Below are 15,611 nucleotides of genomic sequence, written 5' to 3'. Positions count from 1 at the left end.
GACTAAATTGTGTCCTTTCCCATGCCGTGGAGCAGAATGACTATCCACAGTTCACTAAGGAGCACAGGACCACTGAGCTGCTTGAGGCTGCAGTTTTTTAGTCTCCAGTGGCTCTACTGGGGCTTGAGCACAGTGCCAGGGCACAAGCAGGGTCCCACCTGAGGACAGCGTATGACTTGATTGTTAAACAAGAATTCACTCAGTTCTTTATATTTTCCTAGGTTTCAAGGACATCACAGTGAATAAAACAGACAAGATCAATGTCTCCAAAATCTCAGAACCAAGTTACATACAAGGAAGTCTGCTCCTAGGTAAAATCAGGGTTGATTCAGGGCTCATGAAATTATCTCAAGAAAAGGGTAAATTTTCCAATGCTGCTAGATAAAAGAAGAGAGATCTACAATAGGCTGAGTAGCCTCAGGAGAAAGGGGCTTCTGAAAGAGAAGTGGACCCACTGTCTCCACAGATCCAACAGAAACAGAAGTGTGGAATGGACATCACTTGGCACTGTGTGTATGCTAAACAAGAGGTCCTCCACTCCTGTCTATTACTAGGGGTCAGGAATGTTGGCTACGGACAAACAGCAGGAACAAATGTGGTTCTTTTGGCTGGGAGTTCCTCTCCATCTTGGAGGACCAGACTCTGCTAGGATTAGCTTTCTTGAGAAGTGCATACCAAGAAACAGAAAGCAGGCTGGGGCACCATTCAGAAGTAAGTTAAAACTAGTTACACACAATAGTTTTCAGAACAAACAGATGGCAGGGATTGGTTTAGGGAGAAAACGTAGTACAGGGGTGAGTAACACAGTTTCTACAGTCAGCATATCTGAGTTGGAATTCCAGCACCATGATTTGCAATCTATATAAATACTTATCTTTATTAGCTTTAATTACACCTGCAAAAGAAAGTCACCTACAACTTTACTGGTTTAAAATAAGAATTAAATAAAGTGAGCCATAAAAGAGATTAATATAAGGCTTAGATAACTTGACCTCAGCTATTTTTTGTTCTAGAAGGTCTGTTGGCCGTAGAGAGTCACTGGAATAATTAAATGATCTACTGCCAGATAGATTTTGAGATGAACCTTCAACTGCCAGAAAAAAGCAAAAGCCCAACAATAATATGGGATGGCTACTCAGGTTAATTTTGTTTGGAAGGATCTGGAATTACAGGAGAAAAGTGTACGTCCTGAGGCCTCAGTACTGGAAGAAACTCTTATTTCTTAAATTGAGTGCAAGTAATGCTGACACTTGCAGTCCACATGACAGAGTAAAAGTTGGTCAAATAAAGTAGTTTCAGGAACACGTTAGGATATTTCAACCATCCTTGTCCAAAGGTTATAAATTTTGGAGGGCTAGAGTCCACTGCAAAGGCAAAGAAAAGCAGTTTTTATTTATTACTTTCCTAGGCCTCCTTAGCAAATCTAACCGACCATTCAAATACACACTACAAGTTATTCAAAAGAAAAGAGTATTAAAAGAAAAGACTCTTTTTCTTTCAAACAGACAAAGGGGAATAGGGAATACAGCAAATGAATTCAATCTGCAATTCTTTGGTAGAAATTCCTACAGGGTTTATACCTGCCGCCCAACTAGTTTCTGCTTCACCATCAGCCCCTGGGAGGCAGTGCTTTTTCAGATGCGTGAGGAAGCCTTTCCGGCCTCCCGTGTTGAACACCCTGCAAAGCCAATAGGACAGACTGGGCACCATTACTGAAGGTCCAACTGTGGAGTGTTGCACTTGGTCCCATATATTTTGTGAGAGAGAGATCAAGGCACAGATTAAGTGCCAACAATAGAAAGTACCCTCTAAATTGTGCTAAGCAATTACTGAAGGCATGCTAATGTCTACAGAGAAATGATCTTTCTTTTCATCCCAACATACCAACTGAATTTTCATTTGCATGTTGGTTGAACAAATGTAAACATTTGTCAAAACGTATACACTTAATGTGTGTATTTTACTTTGTAAATTATACCTCCATTTAAAATATAACCCAAATCTTGTTCCAAAATCTTGCTCTCAGATCCAAATAAGTATTACCTTTCCAACTCCTCTCTTGAAAAGCTAGTCATTCATTTTAGAAATAAATGTTGTTATATTCCTACTTTAAAAATGCTTTCACAATTTTATGATTGAACAAGGACTGTGTAGCAAACTAACCATCAGACATATGTCTAAAGGATCTATGATTTTATCTTCTTTAAAATGTGTATTTTCTTTTATAAAATTAATGTATGCTCATTTTCGAATACCTGAAGAAAAAAAATATTAGAAAAAAGGAAATACATCCTAATTTTACTACCTAGGGATAAACCTTGACCTTTATGAATACATTCATCTTTTGTGTGTATAACTGTTCTCACATACAGCATTCACATATCTCCTTTTCTATTTTTTCTATTTCACTTGATATTTTCTATAATAGTGAGCATTAAAGATGGTAGCATTACTTTGAATAGATATCCCAAAATCTATCTTTATAACACCATACTGTTTAGTTTTCAATTTTTCACTATAATAAATAATTCCATAAAGAAATCTCTACACATATATAAGAATGTTTCCTTATAATAAAGTCCCACCATCAGAATTATTTTGTCGGTATATACATAAAAATTTAAGGTTTTAGGTACATACGTCAAATTACTTTCTAGAATGTTATATCAATTTACCAGTTTTCACTGTAATCAACAACATACAAATGGCTGTGGACTCTGTTATAAGTTAAATCCATACTCAAAGGGAAAGCAATTGGTCACAACTGATGATATTCAAAAAATGTAACATCAAGAATCTTAAAACTGCCATTTCTGAAACTTCACAAACCAACTTAAGCTTCTTGCTCCATTATAAATTCTCATACTTGATATAGGCCCTGTGTAGCTAGATTACCCTCTGAAGATGACAGTAATACATATGCTCAGGAGTATTTCATTACATATCTTAGAGCAAATGTTACATGGATCGACAGTAAACATGGAATTACTAGAGGATACAGAATGGACTTCACCAGCAGAAAATTTGTATGGTAAGAGTCCAATCAGCCTGTGTAATTTTTCAAAAGCAACTGGCCAGAGTATAGCAGTTGTCATATTCTGAATTCCCTGACATTCTGAAAACATTCAGCAATCAGATCTAGTAGGTCTGCTTTTCATTCCAATCACTGGCTATTCTGTCATCTTTGCTGGATTCTTTTCAGCACTAAACTCTAAACTCTAATTATTATTATCCCAGGTAATTTTTTATATTTTACTGCATTAGCTTTCTATAGGATGATATGTATGGCCTCCAGAGTCAGTACTTGGTCAGTGTAGCTCCGGAGGAATCATGATAAAATTTAAACCTGACTAAACGGTAGGTGGAATAAAGTATCATATGCTCCTACAGATGTCCATGTCTCACTTCCCAGAAGCTGTGAATATAGAACATTACATGGTGAGAAAATTAGGGTAAAGACAGAATTAAGACTGCTGAGCAGCTGACCTTGAGACTAGGGAGATTATTCTGAGTTATCCAAGTGGACCTACATAATCACAAGGTCCTTGCAAACCAACAAGGGAGGGAAGGGGTTGAGTGTCAGAGTGATAAAGTGGGAGGACAACTTGACCTCACTGCTGGCTTTGTAGTTGAAGAAAGGGACCACGCACCAAGGAATGTAGGCACCCAGAGAAGCCAGTTCCTGATTACAGCTTTTCCTCAGCTTGATTTTAACCTAGTAGGACAGTTTCAGGCGTCTTACCTCCATATCTGTTTTGATGTCCAGTTACAACCTCTTAGATCTAAATTTTTGTTGCTTTAAGTCACCAAGTTTGTATTAATTTGATAAAACAGATATAAGAAACTAACAGATATATATGCACACACAATATGCATTATATGTACTTTTGGTAGAATTTCTAGGTTAACAGTAGCCTTGCTAGGTGTAACACTACTATCATATAGGAATGAAAGTAGCTTTAAAAAATGCTAATATAAGTCAGAATTATCGTTCTTAAAGTTTATGGGGGGGGGGAACTAGCCTATTAATAATGTTGCTTAATCTCATTAAAAATCACAGCCAGGGTGACAGATTCTGTAAACATACTCACTTCTATTTCCCTTCCTTCCCCTCAAACTGTGCAACTGGTCTACTTATAGAAGTCACTCCTGGAGAGCATTTATCATTCAGATATCCATTTCTGTGACACTGGGTCCAGTTTAAACACTTGTCAAGGAAACTGATTTTCCCCAGGACATTTTTGTATTCAGCTCTTAAATCCTCCAATTAGACAAAGCAGGTAGGGTGCTATTTCAGCAGGCTATCCAAGTTTCACTCTGTACTAAAATTAAACTTTAATTTGAATTAGGCAAAACAGGCAGAGTACAAGATAAAGATGTTGAGCACTGAATATAGACAGCCCACAACACACCTGCCCTGAAGCCTGAGCACAGAAACTGTGAGTCAAGGGATTTTTTTTTTAATTTTATGGAAAGAAAGTAAAACAAAATCTCCTAACAATAGGAGAATAATGAAGTTAATACATTGCATATTATTATCTTTAAAGTAGTTACTCAGAGTATAAGATATGGGCATAAAACTTTTTCTAAATGGTATTAACACAAACTTTTCAATGAATTAAGAGAAACTAGTAGTATAACTCTTATATTTTTTTCCTTTTCCTTTCCTTCCTTTTCTTTTTGCTCAACATGAGTCAAGTTTTAAGGAGGTAAGAACTGCTGTCTTTGGGCCCTTCTCACATTTCCAGACCCATGGAGGAAGAAAAGTATATGATTGCCTTTCATTATTTGTGTCTTCTTCATTTCATCCCAGTTATCTCTTTCTAAAAGTTACTTTTATGTAGATAAACATTATCAATGCAGAAATCAAGTGACAAACTCATAATTCCAAATTCTCTAGTAGTGATTGTTGCTAATGATTAAAACTAGAAGCACCAGAGTTTTCATGAGAAAATCTATTCCCACAAGGTTTATTGTCCAGGACTGAGGGTTCAGATGCCTGTTTAATTTGGACAAACATCAACACTTGGTCCATTCATCCATATTAAATGCTAAGACTTTTCAGGCTAAATATCAATATTCTAGGAATATAAATTTTCCCAATCTAAGAGAGTACAAATTATACTAATTCATATATATTAAGGGCTATCAAGGGTACTTTTTTTTACATACAACATATGATAATTCTGAACTCAATTTATGAAAAAAGAAAAGAGAAGTGTGTCTCAGTTGAGATTTTAATGCCCCTTTTTAATATCAGACTAGTTTCTACCTCTTTTATTTTGCTTACTATTTTTTAACTAGAAACATGAAGAGGAGAAAATATTTCTGCCCTTTGCAGACTAATCAGACAATATCTCAATTAATGTAATGAGAAGCAATCATCTTAAATATTTAAATGACTAAAACAAAGAAGAAATTAAGTAAATGGGAAAGGCAATTCAAATCTACACTGTTCTCTTATTCTTGGGTTAAAAATAACCTAATAAATTACACGCATTATGAAGGATGATACCATTTTAATATTGAGAGAGTCATAATCATAGACACCAACAGTGAGAAGCTGGCTAATTTACAGGGGAAAAACATAAATTTGTTTCCTTGGGAGCCCCGTGGGACATGTGGCTTTCACTCTGCAAAGACCGCAGCTGTCCCTAAGTCGCCCAGGGACAGGGCTGTGAGCTCACTGTGTGGGGCCTGCTGGGCGGAGCTTCTGTGCAGACAAGGACACCGGTGAGCACCCTGCAGGCACCCACAGCGGTAGGCCAGGATGCTGATTCCTGTGGCGCCTGGAAAATGCTAAACAAAAGTGTGAAACAGCGTGTACTCTAACACCAGAAAACATACGTGTCTTCTGGAAATCACAGACAGGCACGAAGTGCCCTGGTCATTTTGAAATTTGATTCTCTGGATACCCAATGCTATAAAGCTCTGTAAAAGAAAGATGCATTAACATTACTTATAACAATAGTCTTCATTCATTGTACTTTAATTCAATAATCCCTGCTGTATGCAGAATTCAACAAAATCAAGTCTGGTTCAGACTCTAGGATTTGAAGGCCATTTGCCTCATGTTAGGGAAATTTTGGAAGGAGAGAATGTGGACTGGACATTTGATCTGGGTGGGGCTGAAGAGTGTGCTAGAAGCCTAGTGGAAGAGGAGCCAGCCTAGTGAGGGAAAGCTTTGCAGGGATACTGAGGCTTTGGCAATCACCAAGAGACCTTGAAACTGGGCAGTGCACTAGGAACCCAATCCATGTGTACCAGGAGAAGTAATCAAATCACATGGGAAACTCCACGTCCCACTCTGGTCATGCTCTTACATTAAACTGAAAATCCGGAACTCATTTCAGGAAGGGTAAACAGAGAAGTGAGGCCTTAGAAAACACACAAGGAGAGGTATGGTAGGCCTCAAAACACTGCAGGGAGAATCGGACTTTTAATATGTGAAGTCTGTGACTATGTGAAGGAAAAAGAAACTGAACTTGTTCTGTGTAGCTCCAGAAGGTGAGGGTGACCTGAGAGACAAAAACCAAAAGGAAATTACAAGAATGCCTGTGGGATACCAGGCTTCTGCACTCAGAAGCATTCAAGAAGCATGAAGATGAACATCTGACAGAAAGTGACATTAGATTAAATGGTGGTCAAAGTCCTAATAATAACATTTATTGATTAAAACCCAACTATCAAAATTACTTGACTTTATCTTGGATGTAATTAAAAATAGTAATAATAATAAAGGGTTTTAGTTCCTAAAAAGGAAGATATTTTTATAATTCATACTATGATACACAATAAAGTTTTAAAATAATGAGCAAACTGTTATGGTTTATATCTAGATGTCCCCACAGAGTCTCACGTGCTTATTTACAGGGCTTTGGGGAAGTGAGCAGGTCATGATTCTTAAGAATGCATTAGTCCACTGACAAGTTTATAACTAAATGTGATATGAGAGGTGAAGCTTTGTGGGAGGAACTGGCCACTGGGAACGTGGCCTGGAAGGGTCTGTTTCCCTCTTTCTCCCTCGATCTCTCTCTGCTTCCTGTCCGCCTGTTATGAACTGTCTCCTCTGCTCCCTGCTACCAGGCCACTTTGCCAGTGGACTATGGACTGAAAGCACTATCGACGATAAGCCAAAAGTTTTGTTCCTTTAAATTGTGCTAGGTATTGGACCTCAGCAACAAGACAGTAAGAGACAATCATCTGTACAAATCAGATGATCTGGGACGGTGACAGGAGGCCCATGGAATAAAAGGTCATTTTGTAGCAGTAGTTCAGTTAACTTCTCTACGATAGACAAGTAAGCTGGAAATGCTCTGGACCAACAGAGCACCATGATGTCCTGCATGCTACCTTTTGAAGGCCCTGACCAGTGTTCTGGTCAATTGTTGTTCCCAATTTTATTTTTCTTTGGGATTAATTCAAGTTAGCTCTGGTTTTTCAACATATATAAATAAGAACTGAAATATCTATAATCATTAAATGTTTTACAGACTAAATTATAACTACACATTCCTTTGCTATTCTTCATGAAATAAATATGAAAAATAATTTTTGGTTAAAAGCCAATTTGACTTTTTAAACACCTTCTATGATTCAATATACCACAAGAAGTTGAAACTATTCAGTGACAACAAGGTCATTTTTAAAATGAAGTTTCAATGGCATGATGTGGCCTGAAATTTTATACCAAGTGTCACCCATATTACTAAAGAAGAATGAGAAATAGAATGCATGCCCATTATTTACTATTTAATTTAATATAATATTTGTCTTGTCTGATAATTTCACCATTTACCAAAGAACTTTCTGACAGAAAAAGAAAACAAAAGGTGAACGTCACCTGATTCTTATAAACACTGTTTATGTTAACTAAACACCTCAACTGTAATCAAATGGTCCCAGGCCAAAATGTCTACCAGGAATAGCAGTTCTAAAAATATAATTAGTGTGGAATTCTAAACTTAGTTCCTGAGTTTTACATAGATTAAAACCAGCCTGAATCACCGAAGTAAAATGCCCATTATATTTTCATTAAAATTCCTGAAGCCCTATACTTTTTCACTTTTGAATCCAGTTCTCAAAAATCTCTGTCAACTTAGGTCACGAAAAGACAACAAAGTATGATTTCCCAAAAGGTACTAAGCATGAATGGAGCAGAAGAATCAAAACAAGTCATTCTCATCTGAAGACACAAAGATCTAATTTATTCAATAAATACATATTAAGTGCCTATTATGTACCTGGTTTGTGAATTACCTGTTTTTACGTCTTTCATCTAATATTATATCAAATAGACAGTAGAATAACAATAGTTTTTGCTCACTGAATGAATATGCTAATTATGAGATTTAGAATATTCGTTTTTAAGGAAAGGATATAAAAGAACATTCTACATCATCTAAATATAGAACAGGTATCAGAACTGTTAATGTTTCCTGAAACTCAGTGGTTTTGTTTAAGTGAAGATAGTAAGTGAGAAGTGTATCGTAAAATAATCTCATAATTACACCAGTTTGTGAAAGATTTAAAATTGAAATTTATTCTGAGGGCAGAGGCGAGGGTAGGAAATTGAAAAGTTCCTCAAGGAAGGCATTTGCATGCATGCCTATTAGATATAGTACCCAGCCAAAATGCAGGTGACTATACCAAAGTACCCACAAGTTGGCTGTATACACAGGGTACAGCTACCCAATGTCTACCTCGGCCCCTGCCTTTATTCTTCCACCACAAATGCAGTGCAACATCACTGTTCAGTGCTCATGACTGTCTGTTGGTGTAGGGGTCTGGAAGAATGCTTCGTGTTAATCCTCTGAGCCATCTGCCATAGAAGATCACAGCCTATGCTGTGATGTTCCGACTGGATGTCTGACACTAAAAGACTTTGACTAAAGACTTGAGGCTGATGTAACGAGCCAATCATGCTATGGGATAGTAGAGTCCCTCTGAAAGTGCCCCTCTAAAAGAACAGGGAACTCAAAGAAGACAGTGGGGTACTGGCATTCCACCCACATTCAACTCAGTGACACAGCTCTGTGTAGGAGCCACTATTCCAGCTGCATACCTAGTAGGTGACCGAGGAGGTCTGATTCATCTGAAGTATTCATGCCGAGGACTGACAATGGCTCTGGGAAGACTGGAGGAGAGTAAGTCACTGACCCTGGTCCAGGTAAAGGTAACAGAGGCCAGAATGAGGAAAGTACAAGTGTGTGTGTAAAGCAAAAGGGCCACAGCAAAATAACCAACGAGACTGTGACAAATTAAATATGAAAAAGACTCAGAGTAAGACAACAGTGGCTATGTTCATTTGGAGGGGCAGACACCACTTGTCTTGCGCTCTGTGACTTGGGATGACGGAGCTACATTGGGCTCCCTTCCTTCCTGGCTTCCCAGTGGATCTGAGCAGTGGAGTCAAATGAGGGAGTCAACTCAGAGCACTGACTGTCGACTGACCAGGTGGACGGCCGAGGTGACTTCGTCCCTGGCCCAAGGGCCATAATGTCTCTAGACAGCTCTACCTCTTACTCCTCTGGGTTCCAGCCACTAAGCTTTTCCACACCCTCAGGACCCCAGATGAAGCGGCACCAGTGTCACTAGCCCGAGGGCACCATGTTCTCTTCTGTGGTTTCCTTAACTTCACCTTTGTTAAGAAAACCTCCACCAAACTCCTCAAATTATCCTCATTTGAGTATATCATTTGCCTCTTGTTGGAGCCTGCAAAATAAATATGATTTTAAGATTCTATTTTTCTCTTCCAGTAAATTTAGTGTTTCTGTTTTAATATTTAGATTTTTGGAGTATTTTGACTTTAGTTTAGTGCATGGTAACAGACATGGGTCTAGTTTTAGTCTTCAGGAAAGACAGTTTTTCCAGCACCATTTATTGAAGAGACTGTTCTCCAGGGAACATACTTGGTGTAAGGTGGCTGAGTGTCTGGACTTGTGTTTGCATCTTCTTTTCTGTCCCACTGATCCTTAGGCCTGTTTTGTTTTGTTTTGTTTTTTAAACAGTACCACGCCAATTTTATCACAGTAGCTTTGTAGTATAATTTTAGGTCAGGAATTGTGATGTCCCTTGAGTTCCCTTTGTTGCCGAGAATTGCTTTTGCTATTCTAGGTCTCTTTGTTTCCAGGCGAATTTTAGGAGTCTTTTCTCTAGATCTGTGAGGTATGCTAATTGTATTTTGCTTGGGTTTGTATTAAATCTGTACTGCGGTTTGGGAGTACGGCCATTTTCAGCATGCTGGTTCTTCCAACTCAAGGTTAAGGGATAGCTTTCCGTTTTCTGATATCTTCTTCAATCTCCTTCTTTTAAGGGTACTTTAATTTTCAGTGTACAGATCTCTTACATGCTCCGTTAGACTGATTCCTGAGTATTTCAGTTTGCTAGATGCTATTGTGAAGGGTATACGTTCCTTGATTTCTTTCTCTGTGAGGTTGTTGCTTGTGTGTAGGAATGTTATATTTTTTAATACAGCACTGTTTATAGAAGAAGGTTTTCTCTCTCTATTGGGAGGATTTTCTTTTCCTTGGCATCTTTGTGGAAAAATCAATTAATTTTTAATGCTTAGGTCATTTCTGGCTCTCTGTTCCACTGGTCTGTCATTTTATGCCATCAGCATGCTGTTGTGTTTACTGTAGCAGTAGAGGATATTTTGAAGCCAAGTACCCTAGTGGCCCTGGGAATCCATGGATCCAGACCTAAAATTTGATCATCCTGATCATCCTCCTATGCAGGAACAGTGTTGCTATCTGAGGTGCAATCAGGAACTGAATTCCCCATCCCTTCCTTTAGCCGAGGCTCTCTGTATCCAGATTTTCTGCCCGAAGTTGTAAAAGGAGTGATATGACTAACTTTCTACTCTTTTGTTTGTCTTTTCTTATTTCTAGGCTGCATCCATCTGTTTTTTGTTTTTAGCTCTTGCAAAAGTATCTGTGTGAACAGTTGGGTACTCAGTTAGATGTTTCTGTGGGGAGAAGTGCACTGGGGTTTCACCATCTTGCTGACATTACCTCCCCGGCAAACAGAGATCTTTTTAACTGTTTATGTAGACATCACCTTTTTTATTCCAGCAGCATCTACCAAATTGAAGATAGCTTTGCAGACTTTAAAAAAAATTCTCTCTTACAAAAGCTGAAACAGGTACATTTTTAGCTATTGATAAGTAGTTCTGAGCAAGTCACAAGAATGTAAAAATAGAAAAAAGAATTTGTTCCAGTTATAATTCCTATTGAGGTTCTTGCTGAGAACTTAGTGGTGTGCACCAAATGCCAACACAAATGGAGGAAAAGTATGTGTGATCTCTGAGGGTGAGTATGAATGTGTAGGCTTTCAATCTGCTGTCTCCTCGTATATCCTCAATTCACACTCACAGCCAAGTATATAATAATATGCACGTAAATACATACACATTCAAAAAGGAGTAAAAACATCATCATTTTTTCTCTCACTTGCTGGATAAGTTTTAATTTAAACTTTCATTTATCAGGCTATTTTCTGCTGGTAGGAGCAGGTGAGTATACAGATTCTTACATATTTTACAGTTAACACATGTGCTGTGAATATAAGTAAGGGTAATGGATTATTCTCAGCTCCTCATTTTTGTCTGCAATTCACATGACCTCTAAATACTCCCAACACAAATGCTGAAGGACAGCGCCTTGCCGTACAAGTCGGCCTCTTCACTTTTAGCCTGCACAGCCATTTCTCTTTCGCACTCTCATCTCTGTATGTTTGTGTGGGTTGGCAGTTAAGACTGCAAAGTGACTGAAAACTATTACACTGCTGTTTTGTACCTCATACCAGCCAGCAAAAACTGGGATGCAGGCTGGGTACTCAAGACGCACTGACCAGTGGAAAGCAGTCAAGGAGAGACACGTGTTGCATTTTGCAGCAAGAGACCACATGTGGGAACCAAACATAGTGTACTCTGGTGCCAGCACTGCCATCGACCATTAATAGCTGATTCCAGTCTTTAGTTAACTGATTTATGCCAGAAATGCTCGGCTGGGTGATAATTAGTTGAAGAAGTGAACCAGGTGAGCACATTTGCCACAGGGTGAACTGGGATTGCAATCACAAATGAAACAGTCACTTTGTCTACATGTTTAAAGTGGGAAGCACTTGACCGGCAGAGCACTTTGGACACACTGACCACGTGTAAAGTACTGGTTCTAAGTAAGTTCTCAACTATATGTGCACCTACATCCACGTATACATACAGTGTGCTGGGGGCCCTCCAGTGTGTGATGTCCTGTTTTATTGTGTGCATGCATGCATGTGTGCACACGTACGTGTGTGTGTGTGTGTGTGTGTGTGTGGTTGTACATGGTTGTGTGGTGGGTAGTACTGGGAATTGAACCAGGGTCTCCACTATATCACCCACCCATTATATTTGGGAGCAGCCTCTCTCGCAATGGCTCAATAGCCCAGGCTGGACTTGAATTACTGATCCTCTGAGGCTTCAGCTTCCCAGACTGCTGGGATTACAGACATGACATTTCTTTTTATGAAATATTTTCATCTGCTGAACCATACAGTTCATTATCAACTCTTTTATTTTTAATTTTGTAACAATCAAGGAGCCCAAAATTTCCCACATAAAGTGAGTATATTAATTTTTAAAGGTTTATTTTTTAGCAATTGGGAAAAGACATCAAATATACCTCATGTTTCCAAGTTTTTCTTCTCCATAAAACATGGAGATTTCACAATATGACAAATTTACAGAGCAGTCCCCATTCTAAATCAAATATAAGCAAGATTACCTAAAAAAGGCCAGATGTGCTGGCACATGCCATAATCCCAGGACTAGGGAGGCTGAGGCAGGAGTATCATTGCAAGTTTGAGACCAGCCTGGACCTCAAAGTAGTCTCAAAGCCAGCCTGAACTGCACAGAGAGACCCTTTCTCAAAAAAGACCAAAAACAAGCAAACAAAAAAAGTTACTGAAGAATACTGACATCCTAGCCCCTAAGAACTAAACTGTATAGCACAAGATTATCTTAGTTTCATTCTCCAAGCACAAAAACAAGATGCTATTAACTAAATCCTGGTCTAACAGTGCACTTTCTCAAAGAAACAGTTTAGACTTTGCATTCACTCTAACATATTAGTGCGAAGCAGGATTTCTGCACAACAATATGGCATCCACCACTGTGGATGGCAGGTGTGGTTCCAGGGACAGCAACAATCATGTAACGAGAGTGTGAGTGCATCCCTACCTTGGATTCAGGTACTGAATCCAATGGACAGCAAAGGAATATGAAATTCCAAAATTCCTGTTTAATATGGAAAGTGTTTTTGCTGATGTAATTAAGCATTACGAATTTTTCTTCACTCATGTGTTTTTACATGGAATTTATACTACTTTTTCTCTTTAATAATTAGGAATTATGAAACTCAAAATTTATAATAGAATAATACAAGAAAATCTTTGGAAGTTTCCAAAGCTGGACTACAATTATGTTAAATGTTTCCACATAAACAAAGACTGTAATACCATTTTTAAAATGCACAGATTTATATGGGACAGATTAATTAAGGTACCGTTTCCATTTTGTAGCACTATTTTACTGTTAGTACCATGTAAATCCAAGAAAGAGTACTTCAAGGTCAGGTACTTACTGTGGTTGGAAAATAACGACTAGTTTTGAATTTTTTCATAGCCATGGATGAGGTGTAGGTGCCCAAGAAGAGGATGCAAGACATGAGCGTAACATCAGGAACAAAATCGCAGCTGTTTCCTATAAGCTTCCCTCCGTATTTCAAGCACTCCTTTTTTGATAAATATGCCCAGTCCAAGGTTGCATTATGGTACTGCAGAAGAAAAAGAATTAGATGTTTTAGAGAACACGATGTATCAAAAGCAGCTTTTCATACTTCGTGAGTTCTGTAGCGATTATACTAAAATTTCTGTAAAACAGTCTGAGGGTAACCATTGGAGGATGAAACCTGAGGAGCTGATACTGGAATAGCAGTAAGGGGGTAGGGGGCTAGCAATCCTGGAAATCACGATGAGAATGTTACTGTGGGGACTGCAATCTTACAATCACCATGTGTTTAACAGAAACAAAGCACAAAGTCCTCTGCTGACAACTTTCCTGAGAGTCAAGTGAGACACACTGATATCCTGTCTCAAAATGTGAGACTCTCTGAAATGCCTTTAATGTTCAAAAAGTAATCACTTTTTGTATAACACGGCTTTTTATGCTTCTGTGTGGTGGTCCTACCCAGCATTTTCACAAATATGCTATCTGGTGTCTAAGGAACTAAAGACTGATGAGTGAAGGAATTAAATTATAACAATAAGAAAGGCCTCGTCAACACACATTCTCATCAACTGGCCATCCTAAAATAGTTTTTCCCCCTTTTCACTCCAGATAAGCATTATATTACTGGAATGGCTGTGATGCCCCCAAGGTTATGGGGTTGTGTAAAGAACATCCATCTTTGTGCTACGTGGTCTCAAGAATCTAGGTCAGTGTCAGGGGGTGCTACTATGCTGCTGCTTTTTGTACCAGCTCATTCTTCCTATTTTCTGTTTCTAATACACAGAGAATTTTCTCTGCTGGTCTGGTGTCTGTGGCCAGTACACCAGTCCCAGGGGCTCTGCACACTAGCTGCTATCAGTGCAAAGCTGGCTCCCTCTCTAGAGAACTGTCATTAGCCACATATAAGCTGCCTTATCTAGAATGCTATACCCGTAACAGCCATCAGTAAGAGTAGTATAAACCACCCTCTCCATCTCAAGGTAGGAGCAACTGGGTGAGAAATGTTCACCCCAATGCTCCACAGGAAGTCAGCCTGACCACATTCTTGTTTAATTCTTCCCCAGTAGTAAACTGCTCCTCTCTGTTCTCAGTGAGACCACACTCAAATAATTACATACACCTAAAATTCATGTATCAGACTCTGCTTCTAAATCAGCCAACTTACTTGAATTACAGGCTAACCAAAAGTTAATGGCATGGCACTTTTGGTAGAATGGCAGAGTCTGAATGAAATGCAGAGACAGTATCATCAGATTTCTCATCTTGGTACTGGACAGTCCTAAAAGATGAACATCCATTCCCCAGAAACTAAAGAAGAGTAGTTTCTTGGTAGCATATTTTCTTGCTTAACACAATTTCTTCACTTGTATTTCTTATTTTTGAGCCTTCTAAAATAATTACACCTTAAGTTTCTTTTGCTATATGGAGAGTTTGTATACTGTGACAATTATGTATATTTCACAAAGATTTTTCAAAATCTTACCTGTCTATATGAATGACAGTATGACTCAGTAAAAGGGACTGAGTGTCTCAGCTTAGAAATATTCTTAACTACCTGTAACTTGTTTCTTGGGAATATGACTAAGTAACAGAAGATTTATTTGAAAAGACCATGCAAATAAATGTGGAAAGATAAATTTCCCGTCCTCCCCTTGCAGGAAACAGTTCTGCCTCACACCCACGCTGCACTGTCATTTACAGTACCATGAGCTCTTTGATCTGAGTGCCCAGCCATAAAAGAATCTCTGCCCAGAAAGAGTTCATATTTTTATAGAGCTCAAAAGATAAAGTGCTTATATAAGTCAATAAAAAACCATCAGTTCTTTTAATATTTTCTTAT

At 38.4% G+C, this 15,611-nt stretch overlaps 1 protein-coding gene across 10 annotated transcripts in view; it reads right to left on the bottom strand.

Annotated features, from left to right (window-relative positions):
- Slc4a4 (solute carrier family 4 member 4) overlaps positions 1-15,611 on the bottom strand; it is a 329,139-nt gene that overhangs the window by 37,759 nt on the left and 275,769 nt on the right. For all 10 annotated transcript variants that reach the window (XM_063240311.1, XM_063240312.1, XM_063240308.1 and 7 more), the window contains one exon: positions 13,626-13,817. In XM_063240311.1, the coding sequence (XP_063096381.1) occupies positions 13,626-13,817 (192 nt within the window). The remainder of the gene's footprint in view (positions 1-13,625; positions 13,818-15,611) is intronic.

This window comes from Cavia porcellus, unplaced genomic scaffold, assembly GCF_034190915.1.
Source record: "Cavia porcellus strain 051 isolate PalLab524CR breed Dunkin Hartley unplaced genomic scaffold, mCavPor4.1 scaffold_30, whole genome shotgun sequence".
NCBI classification, from domain to species: Eukaryota; Metazoa; Chordata; class Mammalia; order Rodentia; family Caviidae; genus Cavia; species Cavia porcellus.
This window is presented reverse-complemented; position numbering and strand designations above follow the sequence as displayed.